General features: G+C 46.5%; 4 protein-coding genes across 6 annotated transcripts; 2 read left to right on the top strand and 2 right to left on the bottom strand.

Annotated features, from left to right (window-relative positions):
• Window positions 1-702: 702 nt before the first annotated feature.
• slc7a6 (solute carrier family 7 member 6) lies at window positions 703-5,510 on the top strand. Its single transcript, XM_061275837.1, has 10 exons — window positions 703-864; window positions 2,089-2,574; window positions 2,931-3,056; window positions 3,141-3,285; window positions 3,342-3,465; window positions 3,548-3,651; window positions 3,729-3,825; window positions 3,950-4,099; window positions 4,176-4,359; window positions 4,558-5,510. The coding sequence occupies exons 2-10, from the start codon at window positions 2,133-2,135 to the stop codon at window positions 4,623-4,625; spliced, it is 1,440 nt and encodes a 479-aa protein (XP_061131821.1). The 5' UTR covers window positions 703-864; window positions 2,089-2,132; the 3' UTR covers window positions 4,626-5,510.
• A 301-nt stretch (window positions 5,511-5,811) lies between these two features.
• Window positions 5,812-8,056, bottom strand: slc7a6os (solute carrier family 7 member 6 opposite strand). Of its 2 annotated transcripts, none has more exons than XM_061275857.1 (5): window positions 7,803-8,056; window positions 6,855-7,208; window positions 6,569-6,784; window positions 6,363-6,498; window positions 5,812-6,269 (listed from the first exon to the last, which is right to left on the bottom strand). In XM_061275857.1, the coding sequence occupies exons 1-5, from the start codon at window positions 7,989-7,991 to the stop codon at window positions 6,112-6,114; spliced, it is 1,053 nt and encodes a 350-aa protein (XP_061131841.1). In that variant the 5' UTR covers window positions 7,992-8,056; the 3' UTR covers window positions 5,812-6,111. The 2 variants fall into 2 exon arrangements, with proteins under 2 accessions (XP_061131841.1, XP_061131840.1); XM_061275856.1 differs by having other exon boundaries at window positions 6,569-6,787; window positions 7,803-8,054.
• Window positions 8,057-8,410: 354 nt separating this feature from the next.
• Window positions 8,411-11,874, bottom strand: tdp1 (tyrosyl-DNA phosphodiesterase 1). The gene is made up of 16 exons (XM_061275828.1): window positions 11,743-11,874; window positions 11,012-11,589; window positions 10,901-10,944; window positions 10,775-10,830; window positions 10,611-10,707; window positions 10,482-10,516; window positions 10,312-10,404; window positions 10,073-10,243; window positions 9,752-9,830; window positions 9,506-9,682; window positions 9,361-9,409; window positions 9,224-9,290; window positions 9,046-9,153; window positions 8,872-8,974; window positions 8,682-8,787; window positions 8,411-8,586 (listed from the first exon to the last, which is right to left on the bottom strand). The coding sequence occupies exons 2-16, from the start codon at window positions 11,571-11,573 to the stop codon at window positions 8,513-8,515; spliced, it is 1,821 nt and encodes a 606-aa protein (XP_061131812.1). The 5' UTR covers window positions 11,574-11,589; window positions 11,743-11,874; the 3' UTR covers window positions 8,411-8,512.
• A 309-nt stretch (window positions 11,875-12,183) lies between these two features.
• Window positions 12,184-22,762, top strand: eprs1 (glutamyl-prolyl-tRNA synthetase 1). 2 transcript variants are annotated; one of them, XM_061275791.1, is made up of 33 exons: window positions 12,184-12,344; window positions 13,454-13,538; window positions 13,606-13,705; window positions 13,786-13,942; window positions 14,010-14,146; window positions 14,276-14,376; window positions 14,446-14,572; window positions 14,633-14,825; window positions 15,248-15,419; window positions 15,489-15,722; window positions 15,795-15,879; window positions 15,962-16,021; window positions 16,871-16,981; window positions 17,047-17,183; window positions 17,247-17,454; window positions 17,521-17,633; window positions 17,700-17,823; window positions 17,891-18,085; window positions 18,186-18,353; window positions 18,552-18,815; window positions 19,056-19,250; window positions 19,379-19,656; window positions 19,762-19,813; window positions 19,885-20,094; window positions 20,169-20,241; window positions 20,366-20,445; window positions 20,529-20,630; window positions 20,748-21,101; window positions 21,182-21,355; window positions 21,430-21,590; window positions 21,712-21,790; window positions 21,970-22,034; window positions 22,109-22,762. In XM_061275791.1, exons 1-33 carry the CDS (start codon window positions 12,302-12,304, stop codon window positions 22,257-22,259), a joined length of 4,788 nt encoding a protein of 1,595 aa, XP_061131775.1. In that variant the 5' UTR covers window positions 12,184-12,301; the 3' UTR covers window positions 22,260-22,762. The 2 variants fall into 2 exon arrangements, with proteins under 2 accessions (XP_061131775.1, XP_061131776.1); XM_061275792.1 differs by lacking the exon at window positions 18,552-18,815.
• The last annotated feature ends 421 nt before the right edge of the window (window positions 22,763-23,183 follow it).

Below are 23,183 nucleotides of genomic sequence, written 5' to 3'. Positions count from 1 at the left end.
AACAAACCCCTAACTTCAGGAGTATACGCAAGATGGCTGCTGAGGCCTGAATGTGACCTGAAGAGGAACTTTGAATGCACAAACTTGATAAGTGGATGCCAGAACAATCTTTTGGACCACCTGTGACACTTAGCACCAGCGTCATAAATACTATGACCGCCAACATTTTGCACCCTTGACCATTGCAGGGCCACTCTAATTATTCGCTTTTTCTTCACATGGTAGTAACACTTATTTTTAGGCAATATATCCATTCGGACAGTCAGTAAACATATTTTTTTTAAATATGCAGATGTAAAGAGAATATATTTGTGATATAAGTGTCCTATTGACAACGCCATTATTTTAGCCGTCTAGCTTCTAATAGAGTTTCTTTTTTTTGGGGGAGGGGGTAAATTTATTATTTATTCATGATCATGAAATAAATTACAATTTTCCCAAAGTAATTATATTTCATTTGCACTGTACAGCTTTTATTTAATACATTAAAATGATTTAATCTCATTTTAAAAAATATTAATTAAATTTATCTATTTCATCAAACAGCTACGTAAATTGCCAATTGTTCAATATCAGTCGCTCCTCCCCCTATTAGGCATTTAAAATAAGTCTTCTACTCTGCAAACCTACTTGATTTCATACTGCTCTGCATTAATTGTAAAAAAAATATAATTGAGGAATAAAAAGTGTAGGCGCTTTATATCGGTTTGGTTCGAAATAAAAAAATTAGTGCCGTTTAGTTTCGCAACGATACACAATGACGTCACCGTGTCGCGGCAGCCCAGTTGTCTCCAGGTGCCGGTGGTGATGCACTCTTCTCCCCGGACGCTGGCTCCCGGACTTCAGTTTGAGAAGGATACTCAGGTATGACTGGGACACAAACATGAGGATTTTATTTTTTTAAACATACACACATCGTTTTGGGTACATTTTCTGAAGTGGGTAGCAATAGACTGCTGTTTAGTGACTGGACAAAAGCGGGAAGTCAGCATTCCCTTGACTATGTCAATTTTGTCGTGGTAACTCCGGACGTCCATTGGGCTCGAAAAACATTAATTACAAAATAAAACAGTGCTTTAGCCGTCTTATCAATTTACACGCCACCTGTGTTGTCCTTCTTGGTCTTATTTTGAAAGTCAGTGAAGGCAATGAAGCTGTAAATAACGCTAACTTTGCTTTTCCTGATGTTAAAAAAAAAAAAAGACGCCGGCTTTTGGTAAAGATTTTCTTTCGTCGAGTTTATTTTTAAGAACAAATATAAACACGTAATATCGATTATAAATAAAAAATATTCTCCTTGATAAACTGTCTCGAATCGTCACTGAGAATAAACTCACGTCAAAACTGGCTGCATCGTCAGAAAAGCTCTTCCTAATAATGGGGAAACAAATGGGGAACATATTTAGCTTTTTCTTTCATTTCGTCGTCACACACAGAAAAAAGTTAATTTTGCGACGAAGCTCCTGTTTACTGAGCCAGTGACTCCTCCTACATGGCAGCAGTATTATACATATTCTTTAAAATTGTCATTAATAGGCCTAAATGTTGTGTAACTTTGAAAATAATATGATTTTTTTTCAAACATAAAATTAACTGATTTAAAAAAATACTTTGTTTTGCGGATTCCTTGATTTTTTTCTTCTAGAGATAATGACATATTGTTTCAAATGATTGCATATTTTTTAAATTATCTACTGTTTATAATTAAATCATTTTTGAATGAAGCAGTACTAACAAATTTTACTTTCATGAACAAATGTAAAAAAAAAAAAAAAAAGGGCTTGCCATGTTTCATCAGGCCAAAGAAGAGCCACCACAGTATTTGTCTTGATCCGACACAAGTTCATTACTCAACGTGCGTGTGTCGCCTTTTTGCGAGCATTACGCAACTGGTGTGACCTCCACTTGTTTCTTGTCACACCCGTGTGACTAATGAGCTTCCACTTAACAGAGCCATAGTCCTTTAACGGCACAATGACCTCATGGTGGGAGCACAACTTATTTATAGACAATGTAGAATAGAACTGAAACACATCACGTAAAAAGATGCATGGTGTTGATCCTTGTTATCATCCAATCTCCCTGCAGAGGTTTCTCGTGCTGAACCTCAGCTCACCCCGGCCGGTGCCGACATGGGAGACCAGGAAGCCTCCAACGGCGCCCCCATGCAGCTGAAGAAGGAGATCTCCCTCCTGAACGGCGTCAGCCTCATCGTGGGCAACATGATCGGCTCGGGCATCTTCGTGTCGCCCAAGGGCGTGCTCTTCTACAGCGCCTCCTACGGGCTGTCGCTCGTCATCTGGGCGGCGGGCGGCCTCTTCTCGGTCGTGGGCGCCTTGTGCTACGCCGAGTTGGGCACCACCATCTCCAAGTCGGGGGCGTCGTACGCGTACATCCTGGAGTCCTTTGGCGGCTTCTTGGCCTTTGTGCGGCTGTGGACCAGCCTGCTGATCATCGAGCCCACCAGCCAAGCCGTCATCGCCATCACCTTCGCCAACTACCTGGTGCAGCCGCTCTTCCCTACGTGCGAGCCGCCCTACGTCGCCTCGCGCCTCATCGCCGCAGCGTGCATTTGTACGTGTGCTGTCGAGTCAAACATTTTTTTTTTTTTACAATAATATGTTCTATGCGCCCCCACATCTCAAATGGTTGCCATTTTGCTTTGCACTGTCACTTCCTGTCCGCTGAAAATGACATCACAGTGCTCTGGTTACAAGGAAAAATGGCCGCTCCCTGAGATGAATCAAAACAGTTGGATTTTCCGACTAAATTCACACCTCACGAGGGAAATATTAATCAGAATATTGCATTTAGACAAGTGGGGGAAGCATAGAACATAATGTTTAAAGAAAATCCTTGACTAAACTTCTTGAAAATAGTGATGACTGTCAATTCAACTTTGCGAATGCTTGGGTGCTTTGTCTCCTCAGGCCTCCTCACCTTTATCAACTCGGCTTACGTGAAGTGGGGCACCCGTGTGCAGGACGTGTTCACCTACGCCAAGGTGGCCGCCCTCATCGTCATCATCATCACAGGCATCGTCAAGTTGTGCCAAGGTCAGACAACAAAATATTTGGGACAAAAAAAATGTTAAACCGAAAAAGTAGAAAATAGTGTTGATACGTATTTGTCTCGGCCAGGTTACACGGCCAACTTCGACTCGTCCTTCCAAGGTTCCTCCACAGACGCCGGCGACATCGCCCTGGCGCTCTATTCGGCGCTCTTCTCCTACTCAGGCTGGGACACGCTCAACTTTGTCACCGAGGAGATCAAAAACCCTGAAAGGTTGCCTGCCTTCTCTCTTTCCTCAGCGGCAAGCCTCTCATTGGGTCTTTTCGCAGGAACCTCCCCCTGGCCATCGCTATCTCCATGCCCATCGTCACCACCATCTACATCCTCACCAACGTGGCCTACTACGCCGTGCTGGACATGAGCGCTATACTCGCAAGCGACGCCGTGGCTGTGGTAAGGCAAAATTAAACGCCATTCGCCGTGCCGATCCTAGCCGACCCGATTCAAAAGCGAAGGTTGTGTGTTGCGTGTTGAGACGTTTGCAGATCACACGTTAGGCGTGATGAGCTGGACCATCCCCATCGCCGTGGCGCTGTCCTGCTACGGCGGCCTCAACGCCTCCATCATCGCCGCATCCAGGTGATGCCCCGTTGGACGCCGTTTGCGGTATCAGTGTCGTGTTTGCCGCGGTGGTTACGTTTGTGCGTGCCTTGCAGGTTATTTTTTGTGGGTTCCCGTGAAGGTCACCTTCCCGACGCCCTGTCCATGATCCACACGCAGAGATTCACGCCCATCCCTGCTCTCATCTTCAACGTAAGCTCCACTCCTTTCAACGTTCAATTGATACTGATTTGGCTTTCGGATCAAAAGGTGAACGTGAGACGAGATTTCAGAACGCACGATGAAATGACGCGCCGAGATGTTTGCTCTTTTCCAGTGCGTGATGTCGCTGATCTACTTGACGGTGGAGGACGTCTTCCAGCTTATCAACTACTACAGCTTCAGCTACTGGTTCTTCATGGGTTTGTCCATCGCGGGACAGATCTACCTGAGGTGGAAGGAACCCCAACGACACCGACCGCTCAAAGTAAAGCGCCGTCACGTTCCGGCGTCCGTCGAGGTTCAAGACGACCGCGCTCACGATTTGTTTGCGTCTCGCGCAGCTGAGCCTGCTGTACCCGTTGGTGTTCTGCGTGTGCGCCGTGTTCCTGGTAGTCGTTCCGCTCTACAGCGACACGCTTAATTCCCTCATCGGCATCGCCATCGCCTTGTCGGGGGTGCCCGTCTACTTCCTGGGCATCTACCTGCCCGAGTCCAAGCGCCCGCCCATCATTACCAAGCTGCTACGTGAGTCGCCCCGTTTATATTATTTAATTCATTATTTTGACTTCATTTTCATCCCATTCAGCCATTCTCCAAAATCCTGTTACTGGCTGTGGGGCTGAAATAAACCAAAAATAATATTTATATATTTTTTTAATACAAGTAAAATTGTACGATTGATCAATGTGTTTGAGCTCATTGATATGTGTCTTGTACGTGCAGGTTCTCTGACTCACTGCACTCAGTACACGTGCTTCTGCGTCCTCACCGAGTCGGACAAGAGCGAGTAGAGAATCCACCAGCACCACCACACCAAATTATGGTAAACAAGCCGTTTGACTTTTTGGTTATTTTTTGTTTACACATTGTGTCTTTTGTGGAGTCAAGCAGGAAAATGCACTTACTTTTCTTGATCATTCGCCTCTTAAGCCAACGACTTGCCTTTCCTGGTGGCTTCTGCTCACTTGGTTTTGTTTACTGTGTTTACTGATCCTATCTCAACGTTCTTGTCACATGACTGCCTTAGGGACCCAGGGTAACTGATTTCAGGATTCAGTCAGGTCAATTCTAAAGGTGCCTGTCATGCAGGGGTCACCAACTCCGGTCCTTCAGCCTGTTTTAGGTGCAACCCTACGACGAGACTCGAGGACCGGACTTGGTGACCCCTTCTGTAATGCAACATGTCAAAATATAATAGGAGCTGCTGGGCAAAGAAACAACTCTAATGTATTATATTGTTTAATCATATTGTTTGATAATAATATATAAAGATTGTTGCTGTCCAACTAAAAGCATGTAATGCTCTTTTCAGATTTTTTCCCATTGTCTTTCAAATTTAGTGTTTTTTTTGTGCATTTGCTTTGTTATGAATGAAAACAGAAAAAAACTATTAACAGCATCTTATTTCTTCTAAAACATGTCACAAAATTGATGATTTTTTTGTGGTTGGACAGTGACAAATACAGTGAGTTTTTTTTATTAAATGTTTTACTTGTAAAGTCTGCAATAGATTACCTAAATGTATTTCTTGCATGATTTGCATTGCTGGCCTCACAGTATATGGCCCACTCATCTTTGGTCCATTGGAAGAGAACTCACTATATGATAAAATATCATTCCAGAGAAACTCATGCCATGATTTATTTATTACACTTATTAAAGAGCACTTGATCTTGTCTTGTTGTACATTAGGATGTTGTTTTTCATTGCGGGCCATATCGTAGTTTTGGTTTCCAACAAAAGGGCTGTTATGACTGAAAATCTAAGTTTAGAATCACTTGATATAATGTACAGTGTATACATTCCCAGTGTACTCTATTACTTTGTGTATTTGTTATTTGTGTAAAAATACATCTAAAAAGGTATTCTAACTGTAAAATATAATTAATTAGTATAGTATGTATATATATATATATATATAATTAGTGAGTTATTTTAAAGGCTTAATGGTAAATAACAGAAGAAGCTGCAACATCATGGAGTGCTTTTAACATTTATTTCGAATCTGTTATACACATATTTACAAATTGAGATCCAACAAGCATTTTTTCTGTTGTAACACGCTCAACTTCAACAAACAAAAAGGTGGTCCGAAATCGACGAGCCCCCAATTTACCGGTCTCGCAACACAACACAACCAAACGCAAGCTTTCACAGTATACAAAACACTCTAGACACGTACGCAATTGAACGCACCGCACGCTAACAGCACAAAGCATACCGAAAACACGCACGCACAAGTGTACTTAATAAAAAATAGAAAGGACATATTCGGATTCAGTCTGAATCGTATTTGTCTGTGTCGTCGTCGTCGTGGTCCCGCTGGTGGTCTTGGTGGTGACTGAGCTGTTGCAGCAGATCTCTCTGATAGCGTTGCCAGCTCCTGCGGTACACCGAGTTCTCCCCTTCCTCCTGGTCATCCTCATCCCAGTTATCTGCAAATGACAACGGGATGGTCAGCGGCCATTGGATCAACACTTTTAAAAAAAATTGATTTTGATGGCGAGGCGACAAAAGGAGAGACGTACGTCCGTAGCGTTCCTCTCTGTCGCTGTCGTCACCGTCGCTCTCATCTTCGGGGTAGTCGTTCCTCCAGTTGCCTTCCTCGTTCTCATCGTCCTCGTCGTCGTACTCCTCCACCTCGCCAGCTTCCTCCTCGGGAACCTGATGACAGCTAACTCCTTATTCTGGACTTTAGGACGTGTCGCCCTCTTGACATACGCAGGACGCATACCAGTTGAGTGTCGTCTGCGTAGGCCCTGACGGACAGGATGTCGAGGATCCACCCCGGCGTGACCGTTTCTTGGTAGTAGAGGTCGTAGACGTAGTCGGCTTCGTCGTCCCCCTCGCCGCCGTCGTATGGCCGACGTTGCTGCTGCTGTTGGTCGCGGATGCAGAGGCGCTCCCGTAGCATCTTTGTGTTGTTGCACAGGATCACGTCAGGGTCTGACTGCTGCATGGAAAAGTAAGTTGAACAATTTAAAAACTCTTCTTGTGCATCCAAAATGTCTTCCTCTCACCTTGCTGAGGGATTTGTCCTGCTCCGGGAGATCTTCATGCAAGAGATCAACCACCTGGACTTCCCCGAGACCCAAACACTTATCCCGTTTGCGGGCATCTTCACCCTCCTCTTGCTCCTCCTCCACCACGCCGGCGGCGCCATCGCCTGCCTGGCGTCTCTGCGTGGGCAGCGCGAGGCCGCCTGCAGTGCGGTGGCTGGAGAGGATCCGGTAACGCTCCTCACGGCGGATGCCCAACTTAGCGCTGCGGAGGTCGCCGAAGATGCGGTGTGAGCTGTTAGCGGATGGCCGCAGGGCATGAGCCACGCGGGGTCGGGCCAGGGCCTGACGGACCTCCGTCTGCACGGGGGCATCCTGAAAAGAGTAAAAGACTTTTATTTCCTTACTTTTACATTTTTGCAGTATTTGTAAAGTCTTTTGGGGCAAAGATATATCCTAAAGATGCTGGCCAAATCTAACCCTTAAATAAGTTACATCAGTAGTTAAAAGTATCATTATACTCCTGAAATGGAATTAATATGATAAAAGTCAGTATTTGGTTCTGTTTTGGGGTTTTACGAAATGAAGGAACAAAAATACCTGGCACTTTATTTTATGATGGTGACAATATTTTTAGTATATTTGCGTATTGAAAATCTTTTCACTTACTCGGTTGTCTCAATACATGATTTTATTATTATATATTATATAGTCTTCGTATAGTGACGTCATTGAGATGACGTCAAAGTTCCTGGCTAACTGCTACAAGCAAAGCTAATAAATGCTCAACCTTGCGGCGCGTCAGGTTAGAGAGCTACCGCACATTTAGTGCGCCAATTAGCTTACCGACACGTTAAGAGGACAAAAGCCGCGTTAGTGGAGCCGAACATGGTCTTCTAACATCTTTCTTGACGTCGTGTTGACGCTAGCCGGGTACGAGTTGGCTAGCCGTCACCGCGGCCATCTTACCTGTGTCGCTACCGTGGCCACGAGTTTGAACACTGACTTCTCCACGTCGGCCTCGCCGGGCTCCGGTGCCGTGTCGCCCGGAGCCTGGTTCGTCTCCGGTCGGATGCGCTTGCAAGCGAGCAGCAAGGCGTCCGCGGGGTCTGTGCCCCGCTTTCTCTTGACGCGCAGAATGGTAGCGTTGGGCTCCATGTTTGTTTGTCGCTTGCGTGCGTGAGTGCTTTGCTTGGGCTGGCTGGCTCCGGCTGTGTTTGTCTCTTTGACGTCACGTGCTACGAAAGAAGACGCAGCTCCGCCGACCACAAGGAGGCGCAAGTTTGCAGTGGTGCGCTACAAGGTTTGTGATTTTAATTCATTCATTCACCCTATCATTGGTTCTAATGTCTTCCTTCTTATTTTTTCTCATTTTCCTTTCCTTAAGTTGAAAAAGTCTACCGAGTTCACCTTGTCTGCATAAACACGTGTAAAATTCTTGACAAAACAACCTATAAATTGCACTAAATGAATTCCTCATTCAGCCATTCACATATATAATTTGAATCTGGTGTTTATAAAGTTTATCACTTAAATAAGTCAGATATATGTAAGCACCAAACCAACGAAAGCGGATGTCATGTGACGAACTAACATTTTATTGTCCACGATACAAAAACAAGAAAATGGCATCTAACCAGAAATGTGACAATGTCAAGAACTATTCTTTAGGCAGTTCTTTAGGAGGGAACCCAAACGTTGCCGTGTGTGTCTGGAGCCTGGCTGTATGGAATGTTCCAGATCCAAGGTTGATCTGTGGATAAAGAAAAAAAAAAAAGAACATTAATTCATTTAAAGACATTTCTTTTTGGATAGAGGTTGAATGTTGCCCCTGTGCTGGTTGTATACCTTTCGAGGTGTAGCGTGTCGGGGGTAGATCAAATGGCACTGGGAAACCGGAGGATGACGACGAGACTGGAAACGTGTTTTTCCGAACTGGGAATGTTTTCATGTTCTGCAAGAAGACGATGGTCACTCTCTTGCATTCAAAATAAGCACTTTAGCATTATAGTACGTGCATGTGTGTGTGTTATCTCACAAAGGCTGAGGGCACGTAGAGGATCCCGAGCTCATAAGATCGAACCATCACCTGTGTGTTGTTCTTCTCCAGAGCCCCCCATGCCGCTTTGGACAGGTTGGCACTGTAATAATAATAATAATTATTATTATTATTCAATGTGAACCACATCCATGTGAATAAACACACACCAACCTGGTGACAAGAAACCATGCGAGCTGAGTAAAATCAGGTGACGCCCTCATGTACGTTTTGATATGGGGCATGGCGTGAGTCCGGCCGGTTGAATCCGCTTGCCATCGGCTGCACGTACACGCCAAATCATTACCCCATCATTTACATTGGTGCAATGAATTCATGTTAGGGAACATACTGAAAGTAGGAGTGTAGCCAGAGTTGCTTCTGCGCCGTTTGGATGCTGTAGGGAAGCGAGCCCCCGGCTGGTGAACAAGACGAGACTCAATGAACACCTCAAATAATCTCTAAATAAATGCTTCAAAAAATTCTCACCAGGATAACCTTCTAAACTCATCCTGACGTCTTCCACTGATGGATACAACTGAAAAGGGAAGTGAGGGTATTAGGTGTCTATTATTAGAGAGCAGGCCTTTATTTGAGTACACTCAGAGCAAAAGTTGGGATGTTGGGTCAGTACCAAGTGAACAGGGGTGTTGGTCCGTAGAGCCGATTTGCCCACTGTGGTGAGGGTGCGCTGGAACTCCCCCGCCAGCCACTTGGTCTTGTCCACCCCCATGGAGCCGATGCTGGAGAACTGGCCCACCACGGGCCACCGTTCCTCGTCGGGGATGCATTTGGTGTGCTCGTAAAGCAGCTGCAAACCGGAGAGACGTTGATGGCAATACTAATCAAAATGAAGTTATGTTTGGTTTGGTTTTGTTACCTTCCTGAGCCTCAGGTGGCCCCAGCGCTCCATGTCTGGCCCCACGTACCTGCCAGGAGTGGAGCCCACCAGATACACCCTGACAACATACAAACCATAGACTCAATAAGAAGGGGTTTGAGGATGCACTGATTCATAATTAATTGACATCATCTCTGTTTTTTATGGGAAAAGTCAACTCTGGTTTGATCGGGGGGGAAAAACCACAATGGCCAGTTTTTTTGGGATGAAATCACCATGAATCAGAAATCTGCTTAATGATTGTGAAGATGGCAGACCTTGGGAAATTCATTTAAATTTAGATGTAGAAACAAGACATGCCTGGTCTCCGAGAGGTCGTGCTCTTTGATCCGCTGGATCCACTCTTCCAGCTCGGGCGCCCGATAGGACGCCAAATATTCTAGAAGGTCCCTCTTGAAAAAGGTGGGCGACTCGCCACAAGTGTCGCTGCTGTCTTTTGGTAACCGTGGAAACAGAGGACTCATCCACATTCTGTCAGAAGAAGGATTACAAATCAGTCACTCAGAAGTGAGTTCAAGTTCGAAAAGAATCAAACGCACCCCTGCGTCTTCTGGTACCAGTCGGCTCGGATGAGGTTGGAGGTGAGGATGATGACTCGGAAGCCCTCTTCGTACCACAGCAGCATCATCTTCCTGCAATGAATCAATCCACGAGGTAGAATCGACTGCCGTCATCCAAAAGGATCCTCGAAATAGTGATTCATTCTTACGTGTGGTGTGTGCCAAAAGCGATGTCCAGTTTGGCCTGTCAGGCAAAAATATTCACAGTGCCTCAGTGAATCATCATCGACAACAAATAAGCCCAAAGTTTTAAATTGTGATGAAACAGTTCTTTCAACCTGGCAGAGGCGAATATGAGGGAAGGGTTGAGCCTGCTGCACCAGCCGAGCCTTGGCCTCCCGCTTGTCCCCGTGGACTATCAGGACGGGGCGATCCCTGAAACGGTAGAAAGTTTCACCTAAGCGTCACCATTTATCGACGCCATTTTGTGATGGAAACTCACCGGAACTCTGGAGGATACTGCTGAACCATCCAGGCGAGATCAAAACAGTAGTTGAACTGTGACAAACACGAGGTGAATAGTTAGCGTCATGATACAAATGCATTTATTGCTAATAAGAAAGCTCACCTGAACGGACTCTTTTAGGGTGCCGAATAATGGCGAAAGAATGTCTGCAGGAAAAAAACCAGTACATTAAGGAAGTGGGATTATAAATTTTCGCCAAAAATGACGACTCACCTCTGATGTGCAGCGCGCCGCTGTTGTACTTTTTGTCCAGGCCTGTCACCTTGTTGAGGTAGAACCGAAACATGTCATCCTGGCAGGGCACGCTGGACTCAAAGAAGTCGTCGGGCTCGTCGATGTAGTAGACGCGTCCGTGGGGGCTGGGAGGGCGTTCGTTCACGACCTTCTTGCGTTTGGAACTCGGAACGGTCATAGCTGGTGGTGGGTTGTTCTTCTTTGCATCATCATCATCACTGTCAGAGAGCGCCCAGCCGGAGCCGTCTGCCGCCTCCAGCTTCCTTTTCCCGGCTAAAGATGGAGATGACTCATACTTGATGGGGTATGCCTGGTTCTTTGTAGCCTGCTGTCTGGCCTCAGAACCGACCACGAGCGCAGGGATAGGAGACGGTTCTGGTTTCACCTCTACATAGGGGGTGTCTACTTTGGTTTCTACGGGGGAGGAGAATGAGCCGGGGTCGGGTACTTGAGGGGGGTTGGACGACGATGGAGGAAGCTGATCGTCTTCGTCCTCGCTGCTGGAGACTGTCCACTTGCCGTGTTGACTGTCCTGGGACATACCTGTGCGCACTTAACTACAACCACAAACATATTGTTGGTTAGTTCCTCGATCATATGAAATGCAATAACATTGTAGATATTTAACTACCATGTGGTAAAGAGTATAGAAAGGCAGGATCGGGTGTTGTATTATCAATAAAATGACAAAGTATACGCATGGATTTTACCTCAAAGCCGCAGGTTAATAATGTAGCGGAAGTGAGGATTTTAATGGAATAAACAATATTCCATGAGGGAAGAGCAGAAGGCAAAATAATGTTCAACTGAGATATGTATCCGGGTAGAAACGTAGAAATACAAAAAATGCGCACTTGCATCAGAAAAATAAGTCCGGGTAGAAACTTGTCACAAATATTTCGTCTTTATAAAATGCCGTTATGCCGACTTCTAATTTCGTCTTGTCTTTTGTCGTAGGGCTAAGAAAACTACTCACATTTAAATGCTTTCTCATATGGACAATTCAATCTGTTAAAAATGTCTGCGCTCAACGTTGCCTCCATTTTCCAAAGGATTTTGCCCACCACTGCAGTACCTCCTACACCGCACCGCTAAGTGGCAGTAATGAGCTATGTGCTTTCAAACCCGTCGCCAAAATAAACCACAAAGAAGTATGCTTGCTATCTCCACGATCTTTTTGCTGTTCAGTGTGGCGAGCTCGTCGGGATTACATTGACTGCTGTCACCTTTTGTAGTTGAAGGGTCTTTTCGTACACGGCTTCACACACCATGGCGTTAAACCTGATCATCAACTCAAGCAACCCGCCTTTAGGTGAGTAGCAACGTCTGAATGGGTTTTGTGTAGAAGAAGAATAACCACGATAATTGCTGGCCAGGCTAACTTCTTAGCACGGCTACGTGCCCACCAGTGTCATAAAAACACAATCACATCAGTGACAATTTAGCCTCATTTGTAGTCTTCTATATCCATTTATGTTGTTTGTTTTTAGGAGGGGTGTACATCTGTCATTTGGATAGCTATTGTACCACCAAAGTAAATAAAAACAATGATCAAATCACACATTTTTAATGCATGAATCCACACACGGCCGCTGCAAACACTAACGTCAGCAAAATGGATAAACAAAAATTTCCTACACTTTGTGTAATTTTCTGTCACTAGTGTGGTTTAGCAAGCTAGAATGGGGCGTGTACGTCAACCCGATCCTGTCGTCGTGGCACTCAAAACAAGCGATAAAACCCCCAAATAATTGCAGCTCCTTCATACCCCAAAGCTTAAATGTTCTGCTGTTATTGCTGTTAAATCCACGCGTGTTGTTTCTCCCGTCCAAATGACCGATTTAACCTTTAATGAACGTGAAAGTAGCGCGGATGTTTGACATGTGTTGCATCATCTTACAAATGAACCCAAAGCAGCCCAATGTATGCTGTCACGAAAGTCCCGCGTGCATGTTGTTCAATTGCATTCATAATTGGACTTTTGGGTTAGTGAAGAAGTGCGTTAATTGCTCATCCTAAACTTAATCGTGTCGTCCCATGTTTGACATCGTCGTAACAGCGACACGGGTCTGAGCAGGTACTGCATGCTGATGCAAGACTCCAAAATTCGGATTGACGGACACAGGGATGGTCGATGCCTATGACCACTATATTTAGAGAACGCAGCCGTGACGTCAGAATTACAGAGGGTCAATAAGTTGTAGGAAATCACCAAGTTATAATTATACAACAATCAAATGATAAACCAGCAGTATGGTGGTGACTAAGCACGCAACTGCCTGTCATGGTGACACTACATTGACATATTGCTTGGAGCCAACCCATTCCAAAATGGTTTGCCCCAGTTCTCACGTTCCACTGTCAAGAATGGCCGAAGAGAATCAGCAGTTGTTTTACATTGAGTTCATACTGTCTCTTCAGGAGCCCTCCTGACCGCCGAGCATGTGAAAGGAAGCGTGCAGCTGTCGGTGGAGGATGGCAAGGATACTCGCCTCTACGTCTCCGAGTAAGCAAGACAATCCTTTCAACCAGCTGTCCCCCCGTGTAAGAGGTTTTGTTGTCGTCCCCCACAGTGCCGTCCAGTTCAATGACGCAAACTCCATCAGCCGATATTTAGCGCGGGTGGCGCCAGCTCTCGGCCTTTATGGCGCCAACTTGATGGAACAGACCGAGGTGTGTGTGCATGCTTGCAAAATTTTGTCAAGTCCAAATCTTTGCGTGGGGATTTACTTGAGCGTTTGTGGGATCTGCAGGTGGATCACTGGCTGGAATTCAGCACCTGCCGTCTTTGCGGCCAGCCCGATCTGAGCGCCTCTCTGGCCGAGCTGAACAAGGCGCTGTCGCTGAGAACCTTCCTTGTGGGCCACGCCCTCACGCTGGCTGACCTGTTTGTGTGGGCCGCCCTCAAAGGTGAACGCCTTTAAAAACGTGTCCAGTTTGAAGCGTATTCTTCATTGCGGTGGTTTGTCTTCTCAAGGTCACAGCGACTGGCCCAACAAGGACAAAGCCTTCGGCCACGTCAGTCGTTGGTTCTCCTTCTTGAGTTCTCAGGTTCCTTTCACTGCCTTGGACAACAAATACACCAGCAAGAAAGCTCCACCTGCCAAGTCCAATGTAAGCCCCATGTGATTATTGATGCCATTTTTTTTTTCACGTTATTCAGGAATTTATGTTTTTCCCGTCATCATGAAATACAGCCGACCCGACTTATTTTTGTGATTTTTTTTCTCCTACGCTTGTCAGCCGGAGGCGAAGGAGAAGAAGGCCGACCTCGGAAAGTTTGTGGACTTGCCCGGAGCCGAGATGGGCAAGGTGGTTGTTCGATTCCCACCCGAAGCCAGCGGGTGAGACTCGCCCGGGAAAACGAGATACTCCATTTTGTCGGATTGTCATCTTTTCGTCATTGCCGGCAGGTATCTGCACATCGGCCATGCCAAGGCCGCTTTGCTCAACCAGCATTACCAGGTGACCTTTAAAGGCCAGCTTATCATGCGCTTTGACGACACCAACCCAGAGAAGGAGAAGGAGGACTTTGAGAAGGTGAGAAACTTCAAGAATCGTATTTTGAGTGTTTCATTACGCAACGGTGCATCCCCTCAGGTGATCTTGGAGGACGTGGCCATGCTGCAGATCCGACCGGACCAGTTCACCTACACCAGCGACCACTTCGACGTCATCATGCAGCTGGCTGAGCAGCTGATGGCCGAGGGCAAGGCCTACATCGACGATACCCCGCCTGAAGCAATGAAGCAGGAGCGGGAGCAGCGTATCGAGTCCAAGTGCAGGAATAACAGTACGTGTGCGACACAGCACTCATTCTTGTAACTCGCGTCACAGTTAGTTAGTTTTTGTTTTTACCGACAATGAGTTCAGTACTTGTGAATATTTCCATTCGCTCGGGTCGAGCTTCCAGGCTTATATGTTCATTTATTACCGGTGATGATAATAATAATCTATAATACTCTTGTTTGACTCTAAATGCCTCGTTTCTACGTAACTTTGATGCGAAAAGACACAATTCAATTGATTAATTAAATTTATACCAATATACTGATTTCAAAGAAATACATTTGAAATTCATTTAAATTATATGATTGCACAAATGTATTTAAAACCCTTTTAATCTTAATTTAAATTAAACAAAACATACATTTTGTTTATTAATTGGGAAGAAAAAAAGCAGCCATGTCTAAAATGACAAAAAAACAATTCCAGCTTTGGAGCAGAACATGAAGCTGTGGGCTGAGATGAAAGCCGGCACCGAGCGTGGTCAGATGTGCTGCATGAGGGCCAAGATGGACATGAACTCCAACAACGGCTGCTTGCGGGACCCCACCGTGTACCGCTGCAAGAACACCCCCCACCCTCACACGGGAACCACCTACAAGTACTCCAATGAACTAAAACAGTTTTATGCGAGGGGCCAAATTTCCCAACCGCCGTCTTTCTCCCCCAGGGTCTACCCAACGTACGACTTTGCCTGCCCCATCGTGGACAGCAGAGAGAACGTGACGCACGCGCTGAGGACCACCGAATACCACGACCGTGACGAGCAATACTATTGGTTCATCGACGCGCTGCGCCTCAGGAAGCCGTACATCTGGGAGTATTCCCGCCTCAACCTTAACAACACGTTGCTGTCCAAGCGCAAGCTCACGTGGTTCGTGGACGAGGGATACGTCGACGGATGGTGAGCTCGGGCTGGTTTACTCCCTCCGCCTCGTACGCCGCACGGATTGATGTCGCCGTGACGCTTTCACAGGGACGACCCTCGCTTCCCCACTGTCAGGGGGGTCCTGAGGAGAGGCATGACCGTGGAGGGCCTCAAACAATTCATAGCAGCACAGGTGCGTTGATCCAACAGAGTGGAAAAATGCATTTAAATGTCGTGTTTCGACCCGGATGCTCAAGTATGTCTTTTGCTTTCAGGGTGGATCGAGGACCGTGGTGAACATGGAGTGGGACAAGATCTGGGCCTTTAATAAAAAGGTACGGCTTCCTTTTTTATCAAAGAATGAGAAATGGCACGTCAGGTTGCCAAACCAGAGTAAATGAGCAAGTTTAGTCTGTCAGCGATTATGGCTTCATCCCTTCATTTTTTTTTTTACACCCACCCTCCACCATCCAACAAGTACTACCCCTCTTGTGTCCCACTTAACCCCCCTCCCCCCCCTCCTCATTTGTGTGCCACATGTTGTTTTCTCGGCTGGCTGCTTCACACGTAAATCCAGAATAGTTTAATCTGCAGGTACAGTATAATATCTGTTATTTTTCTTTGTTTTTCAGCTGGTGTCATGTTAAAACTAACTTCATCTACGCATGCGTGTCTGTTTTAAAAATAAGCCATTGGGCGCTAAAGTTGTTTCGGATGACGATGGTTGGAATTTGAGATCGTGCTACTTTTGGGAGGGGGTTCACCTTTTGGACTTGGCGCAACTGTACTCTATGTGCGTACGTGACGGCATCTCCTCACTCTTGTGTGTTTCCAAGCTGCCCGTTAGCTGCGTGAAGGTACTCCTCTCTGCCACACCCTCTCCATCCTCTTCCTTCCGTCATTTTGCTTTTAGGCTTAGCTGCTGTTTTATTTACCGTGGGTGAGATGCAAAGAAGGAGACTTGATGCTGTTTGAAGAGCTTGGAAAGAATTAAGTTGCTAAAGTGGTTTGTGGACTAAGCAAGGAGCTGTTTTTTTTTTTTTTTTTTATTACCTGCATGGAGCAGTGATTCATTCATTTAGTCTGTCAACCCCCCCCCCCCCCCCTCTATCTCTGCTTACAGATATTTCGTTTTATTTGTTTGTGTCTTTAACTCTTCTGCAACCCTTGTGTGCATGTTTTAGGTGATAGACCCAGTCGCGCCCAGATACACGGCTCTCTCCAGCTCGTACGTGGTTCCGGTTTCTGTTCCGGAGGCTACGGAGGAGATGAAAGAAGTGGCCAGACATCCAAAGGTGTGCAGTTGTTCCACCCACAAACGCGCACGCACGCAGCGGCTGAGTTTCTTTCTTCCACGTAGAACGCCGAGGTGGGCGTGAAACAGGTATGGTACGGACCCCGAGTGTTGGTGGAAGGAGCAGATGCCGAGACGTTCACGGAAGGCGAGGTGGTCACCTTCATTAACTGGGGCAACCTCATCATCACCAAGATCAACAAGTACGCACGTTCACGAATCATCGATTTGTACGTCTGGTGATTTTCTTCCCTCCCTTTGCGCAGAGGGGCCGACGGTAAGATCGTGTCCATGGAGGCGCGCCTGGACCTGGACAACAAGGACTTCAAGAAGACGACCAAGATCACCTGGCTGACGGAGAGCGCCAATGCCCCCCTCCTGCCCACCATCTGCGTCAATTACCAGCCCCTCATCACCAAAGCGGTCATCACCAAGGACGACAACTTCAAGGACTACATCAACAAAGACAGCAAGGTGTGCGTGGGTGAGATGTCCTTGGTTGCACGTGGACGTTTTGACATGGCTGTGCTGACATTTCAGATGGAGGAGAAGATGCTGGGTGACCCCTGTATGAAGTCTCTGAAGAAAGGGGACATCATTCAGCTCCAGAGACGGGGATTTTATATCTGTGACCAGCCCTATGAACCCATCAGGTATTTTTATTTTTATTTTTTTACAATATCCCAATTTGATGAAGATAATGACTTTTTGTTTTGTAGTCCTAACAGCTGTAAGGAGAGTCCATGTATCCTCATCTACATTCCTGATGGCCATGTCAAGGAGATGCCCACTGCCGGGTCCAAAGACAAAGACAAGGGCAAGAGCCAAGCAGCCAGCAACGCAGTGAGTGTCCATTTTGTTTCATTGTTTGCAACTTTGTGCCGGTTTACCTCCTAACCTGGTTTCTTAGCAGGGCCCCGCTGCCGCCAAAGCTTCCCCAGCTACATCTTCGGTCGCTACATCTGCACCCACCTCTTCCTCCTCCTCAGCTTCGGAGATCTTCTCAAGCATCGTCGCTCAGGGAGATACTGTCCGCCAGCTGAAGACGGCCAAAGCACCCAAAGAGGAAGTGGACAAGGCCGTGAAGCAGCTTCTCACTTTGAAGGTAAAGCTTTTATGGACCAGGCACCTGGTGAGAAGATGCAAAGAATGTATCAATCTTAAAATAGTATCCATGACGATTCAATATTTTTTTTGTCTCCCAGGCTCAGTTTAAGGAACAGACTGGATTGGACTACAAGCCGGGTATGTCCCCCCCTGCTTCCGCCCCAGCTCCAGTTACCCCATCAGGAGACTCCGCTTCCTGCCCGTATACGCGCGTCTCTCAGCAGGGCGAGCTTGTCAGGAAGCTCAAAGCAGAGCAGGCGCCAAAGGTAACTGGCCACAATGTCTTTACAGTGGAACCACTAACAAAAGCTGTTCTGTTACATCTTCATCTTGTCCCTCATCTGTCCGTCAAGTTCATCCTCACGTCCGTCACCGTCTCATTTCTCCCGGCTAACCTTGTCCGCTCGTTCATCTTTCGCATTCCGTTGTCCCGTCGCTACAAGCTAATGTGTTGATGGTACCAGGACCAGATCGACGCGGCGGTCAAGCAGCTCCTGGCGCTCAAGGCCGAGTTTAAAAAATTGACGGGTCAGGATTACAAACCCGGGATGGCCCCGGCGACTGCCTCCACTGCCACTTCGTCTGCCGTGACCTCTTCTTCTTCCTCCTCCTCCTCCTCCTCCCGCTCTTCCTCCTCCTCTTCTTCTTCTACGTCATCCGGCTTGTACGAGCGCGTCGCGCAGCAGGGAGAGCTTGTGCGCAAACTCAAGTCGCAAAAAGCACCCAAGGTATACACGATTGTTAAAATGAGAGTTTAAATGCATATATTTCACCTTGAACAGATGAGTTTCGAACCTAAATTATACTTTTAGTCCCAGGTTATTATTTTAAATGAAGCTTTCAAATTGAAATGAGTGTTTTTGAGATTCAAAGCAGGGTTTCAAATTACAGTAAAGCTTCAACTCTGTTACAAAGGTCATCGTGTCAGATGTGGTCACTTAAGTATTTTTGTTTTCCCCTTCCATTAGGACCAAGTGGAGAATGCAGTCAAGCAGCTGCTCGCCCTGAAAGCCGAGTACAAGCAGGTCACGGGCGAGGAATACAAACCTGGGAAAGCCCCAGCTCCCGTTCAGAACGACTCCGCGTCGGCCGCTGACATCTTTGAGAAGGTGGCTCGGCAGGGAGAGTTGGTCCGGACACTAAAGGCCGAAAAGGCCCCCAAGGTGAGACCCGTCATCCCATCAAATGGCGCTAAAGATAAATGTATGTTTTTGAAACGACCGCACGCAGCAGGGCTCGATCTTAAAACAACCATTCCGCCCACACTGATCACAGACATGGTCTGTTTCAGGATCGGGTGGACGAAGCCGTGAAGAGCTTGCTGGACCTAAAGAGCAAATACAAGACGCTGACCGGGCAGGAGTACAAACCGGTGGCGGCAGCCGGTGGTGAGGACAAGAACCGTAAGGAGAGGGACAACAAGTCTGAGAAACAGGGAGGAGCTGGCACAGCGGGAGGAGCTGGCGGAGGAGCCAAAAAGGGGAAAGGAGACAAAGCAAGTCAGGGGAAGGATACCGCAGGTGGAGCTGGAGGAGCCGGAGACGGGCAAGGACCCAAAAAGCAAACGCGGTGAGACGTGGCCAAAGTATTGCCCGCTCTGTTCTTTATTTGGACTCACCGAACATTTACCAACAGTTCTGTCGTATTTTTCTGATTTAAACCTGCCCTTTTCAGCTTGGGCCTAGAAGCTAAGAAAGAGGAGAACTTGGCAGACTGGTACTCTCAGGTACATTCAAATATATGCTCAACCTTAGGTAGACATTTAGCCGCACATTTCTTAACAGGAAGTATTTGCAGGTGATCACCAAGGCGGAGATGATCGAATACTACGACGTGAGCGGCTGCTACGTGCTGCGCCCGTGGTCCTTCGCCATCTGGGAGGCCATTAAGGAGTTCTTCGACCGCGAGATCAAGAAGCTGGGCGTGGAGAACTGCTACTTCCCCATGTTCGTCTCGCAGGCCGCCCTGGAGAAGGAGAAGTCGCACATTGCTGACTTTGCTCCAGAGGTCAACTATAGAATCATAGGCTCATACATTTATTTGAAAAATGCCAATACTGAAATCATTTCCTCGTTTTGCAGGTTGCCTGGGTGACGCGCTCAGGGAAGACAGAGCTGGCAGAGCCCATTGCTGTCAGACCCACCAGCGAGACAGGTCAGACAACCTTTTAATAATGCCAATTTTTCTGTGTGTTTTATGAAAAGCAGGAGGAATTTAAAAAGGAGCAGATAATTTTTGAAATAATACCTCAGAAATAAAAACCGGCTTTGTCTTTCAGTGATGTACCCAGCCTACGCCAAATGGGTCCAGTCCCATAGAGATCTTCCAATCAAGCTCAACCAGTGGTGCAACGTCGTGGTCAGTCTACAAAATGTTCCAATGTTCTACTTTGGGTCCATTGAAGTTAGACACTGTGAAATCTCGCATCTTCTCATTTGTAGAGATGGGAGTTCAAACACCCCCAGCCCTTCCTGAGGACTCGTGAGTTCTTGTGGCAGGAGGGACACACGGCCTTTGCTACCAAAGAAGAGGCTGCTAAGGAGGTAAACTCGGCTCTTTAGAAATTATTCCTGCCATTTGTTTATTTTATTGATTCATTGGAATTGATCACACTGCTCTGTTTACTTCATAGTTCAATATGATTTCCATTCTGTTTGTAGGTAATTCAGATCCTGGACCTGTACGCCAGAGTGTACGAGGAGCTGATGGCCATCCCAGTGGTAAAAGGCAGGAAGACTGAGAAGGAGAAGTTTGCCGGAGGCGATTACACCACCACCGTGGAGGCCTTCATCTCCGCCAGTGGCCGCGCCATCCAGGGTGCCACATCCCACCATCTCGGTCAGAACTTCTCCAAGATGTTCGAGATTGTGTTCGAAGACCCGAAGAAGCCCGGCGAGAAGCAATATGCCTTCCAGAACTCCTGGGGTCTTACCACCAGGACCATCGGTGTCCTCACCATGGTGCACGGAGACAACAGGGGACTGGTGCTGCCACCCAGAGTTGCCTGCCTTCAGGTAGACACGCCACACTGAACGTCATCTTCAAGTCAAGTCGAGCTTACGTGGATGTTGGCTCTCTCTCTCTCGTCGCTCAGGTTGTCATCATTCCATGCGGGATCACCGCCTCGCTGGCGGAGCAGGAAAAAGACGCGCTGATAAACCAGTGCGACGTTTACCTCAACAGGCTGCTAGCCGCTAACATCAGAGTGAAATCTGACATTCGTGACAACTACTCACCAGGATGGAAGTTCAACCACTGGGAGCTCAAGGTAAAAAGTCACCACTTGAACAGAAAGTATTCATTACAAATTTATAAAAATGAATGTTTTTCTTTTTTTCCCAGGGGGTCCCCATCCGCCTGGAGGTGGGCCCGAAGGACATGCAGCAGCGCCAGTGTGTCGCCGTGAGGAGAGACACCGGCGAGAAGGTGACCATCCCCGAGGCTGAGGTGGAGAAGAAACTGGCCGCCATGTTGGAGGACATTCAGAGCTGCCTGTTCAATAAGTAAGACGTACTAGAATGTACAAAAAACACCAACTGCTCATAAAGGAAGAAACTAATTCCTTGTTTAGTCACAAATAAATATAAAGCCTCAAATATCTCTTTTTTTTAAATCTTAAAACAGAGCGTCAAATGACCTGAAGACTCACCTGGTGGCTGCAGACACGATGGAACAATTCCAGAAGGAGCTGGACTCTGGCAAGGTGTGGAGCAAGTTGCACCCGACCCAGAGGACGTTCGCTCCTGTCACGCTACGTTAACTAAAATATATTTTTTACTTGTGTACACTATTAAGACACCTCGACAAATCAATTACAGACAGCCCAAATTAAATTGCCTTATTGTATGGAACCTCCTTAATGCTTTTTCTTCCATTTGGCAGATCGTCCAGATTCCGTTCTGTGGTGGCATGGACTGCGAGGACTGGATCAAGAAAACCACTGCTAAGTATGGACTCGCTTCCTCTTTCACCTCATTTTGCTTTTTTTTTGGAGTGCCAATTGTTTTGTTTTGTGTCTCAGGGATCAGGACCTGGAGCCAGGAGCGCCATCTATGGGTGCCAAGAGTCTGTGCATCCCCTTCTCACCGCTCAAGACGCTGCAGCCCGGTCAGCTGTGCGTCTGCGGCAAGGCGCCAGCTCAGTACTACACAATGTTTGGACGTAGCTATTGAGGATGCCATTATGGTAGCAGTAAAGGGCTTTTTATTCCCATCCTTTCATCTACTTCTTTTTTTTGTATTGTATCTCCTGTGGGTTGGCACTTGCATTCTATCATTTAAGTTTTTTTAATGAAAGGAAAAATTGTTATCATTAGATGAGAGGGTAAGAAAAAACATTTAAACTAAATCATGCGGGGGAAACATTTTTCTTCCAATAGAAAAAGCAAATAATGAATAAATACTGTCGTATTCAACACTGGTAACCAAACAGTCATCTCATAATCTTCCTAGGAATTAATGGCCGCCTTTCTGAGGTATTGTCAATTTGGGGTTAGGATCTTTTTTTTTCCATCCAGCTTGTTCGCTTCAGTGTCTGCTTGCTATTTTTAGTATAAAAAAAATTGCATTTTGCCATCTGCAGCCGTCCAATCATGATGTACAGTTGGATGGTCACATTTTCTTCTCTCGGTTCACAATGCACACAACTTGTTCAGATAAACTTATTTCTGTGGCAATATTGTGTCTTCTGTTTTGTTCTTGCCCATCTTAGACTGTGCACCGAATTTCAGAAGATTACATTGACTGGTCCTTTGAAATTCGTGTTGCCGCGTGGGTGATTTTAAGTGCACTAACAAAAACACAACAACACAAACTTGTCAAGCTTGTGGCGACCGCGCCCACAATGGTAACGTCACCAATGGGACACGTCATGCTTTTTTTAATTTCAAAATAAGAACAATTGAAACTATTTCAAGATTTAAGTACAGATTTTGCCTTGGGAATATGCCTGAACATATTACCATACACTCCCAAGAATAAATACAATTTCATAACGTACGTAAAATGACATTTGCATTTCACAAAACTGGTCTGTTTTTTATATGCTTTTATTGCAGTGGGTAGCTTTGGGGGCGGGGCTATGGAGACTTGTCAGCT

The sequence above is a fragment of the Syngnathus typhle genome, linkage group LG4 (genome assembly GCF_033458585.1).
Source record: "Syngnathus typhle isolate RoL2023-S1 ecotype Sweden linkage group LG4, RoL_Styp_1.0, whole genome shotgun sequence".
NCBI lineage: Eukaryota > Metazoa > Chordata > Actinopteri > Syngnathiformes > Syngnathidae > Syngnathus > Syngnathus typhle.
Note: the sequence above shows the minus strand (reverse complement) of the source record. Positions and strands in the feature narration are given on the sequence as shown.

Bases quoted from the DNA above. Each gene is read 5' to 3' on its own strand.
- slc7a6 (XM_061275837.1), top strand. From the start codon at position 2,133: ATGGGAGACCAGGAAGCCTCCAACGGCGCCCCCATGCAGCTGAAGAAG. The intron at 4,100-4,175 runs GTAAAGCGCCGT...CGTCTCGCGCAG, and splicing joins AACGACACCGACCGCTCAAA to CTGAGCCTGCTGTACCCGTT. The intron at 4,360-4,557 runs GTGAGTCGCCCC...TTGTACGTGCAG, and splicing joins CATCATTACCAAGCTGCTAC to GTTCTCTGACTCACTGCACT.
- slc7a6os (XM_061275856.1), bottom strand. From the start codon at position 7,991: ATGGAGCCCAACGCTACCATTCTGCGCGTCAAGAGAAAGCGGGGCACA. The intron at 6,788-6,854 runs GTGAGAGGAAGA...TTTTCCATGCAG, and splicing joins AGGACAAATCCCTCAGCAAG to CAGTCAGACCCTGACGTGAT. The intron at 6,270-6,362 runs GTACGTCTCTCC...TGTCATTTGCAG, and splicing joins CAGAGAGGAACGCTACGGAC to ATAACTGGGATGAGGATGAC.
- tdp1 (XM_061275828.1), bottom strand. From the start codon at position 11,573: ATGTCCCAGGACAGTCAACACGGCAAGTGGACAGTCTCCAGCAGCGAG. The intron at 10,517-10,610 runs GTTGAAAGAACT...TTTGCCTGACAG, and splicing joins CTCATATTCGCCTCTGCCAG to GCCAAACTGGACATCGCTTT. The intron at 9,291-9,360 runs GTGAGAATTTTT...CTTGTTCACCAG, and splicing joins GAGTTTAGAAGGTTATCCTG to CCGGGGGCTCGCTTCCCTAC.
- eprs1 (XM_061275791.1), top strand. From the start codon at position 12,302: ATGGCGTTAAACCTGATCATCAACTCAAGCAACCCGCCTTTAG. The intron at 14,147-14,275 runs GTAAGCCCCATG...TACGCTTGTCAG, and splicing joins CTCCACCTGCCAAGTCCAAT to CCGGAGGCGAAGGAGAAGAA. The intron at 19,814-19,884 runs GTACATTCAAAT...AAGTATTTGCAG, and splicing joins TGGCAGACTGGTACTCTCAG to GTGATCACCAAGGCGGAGAT.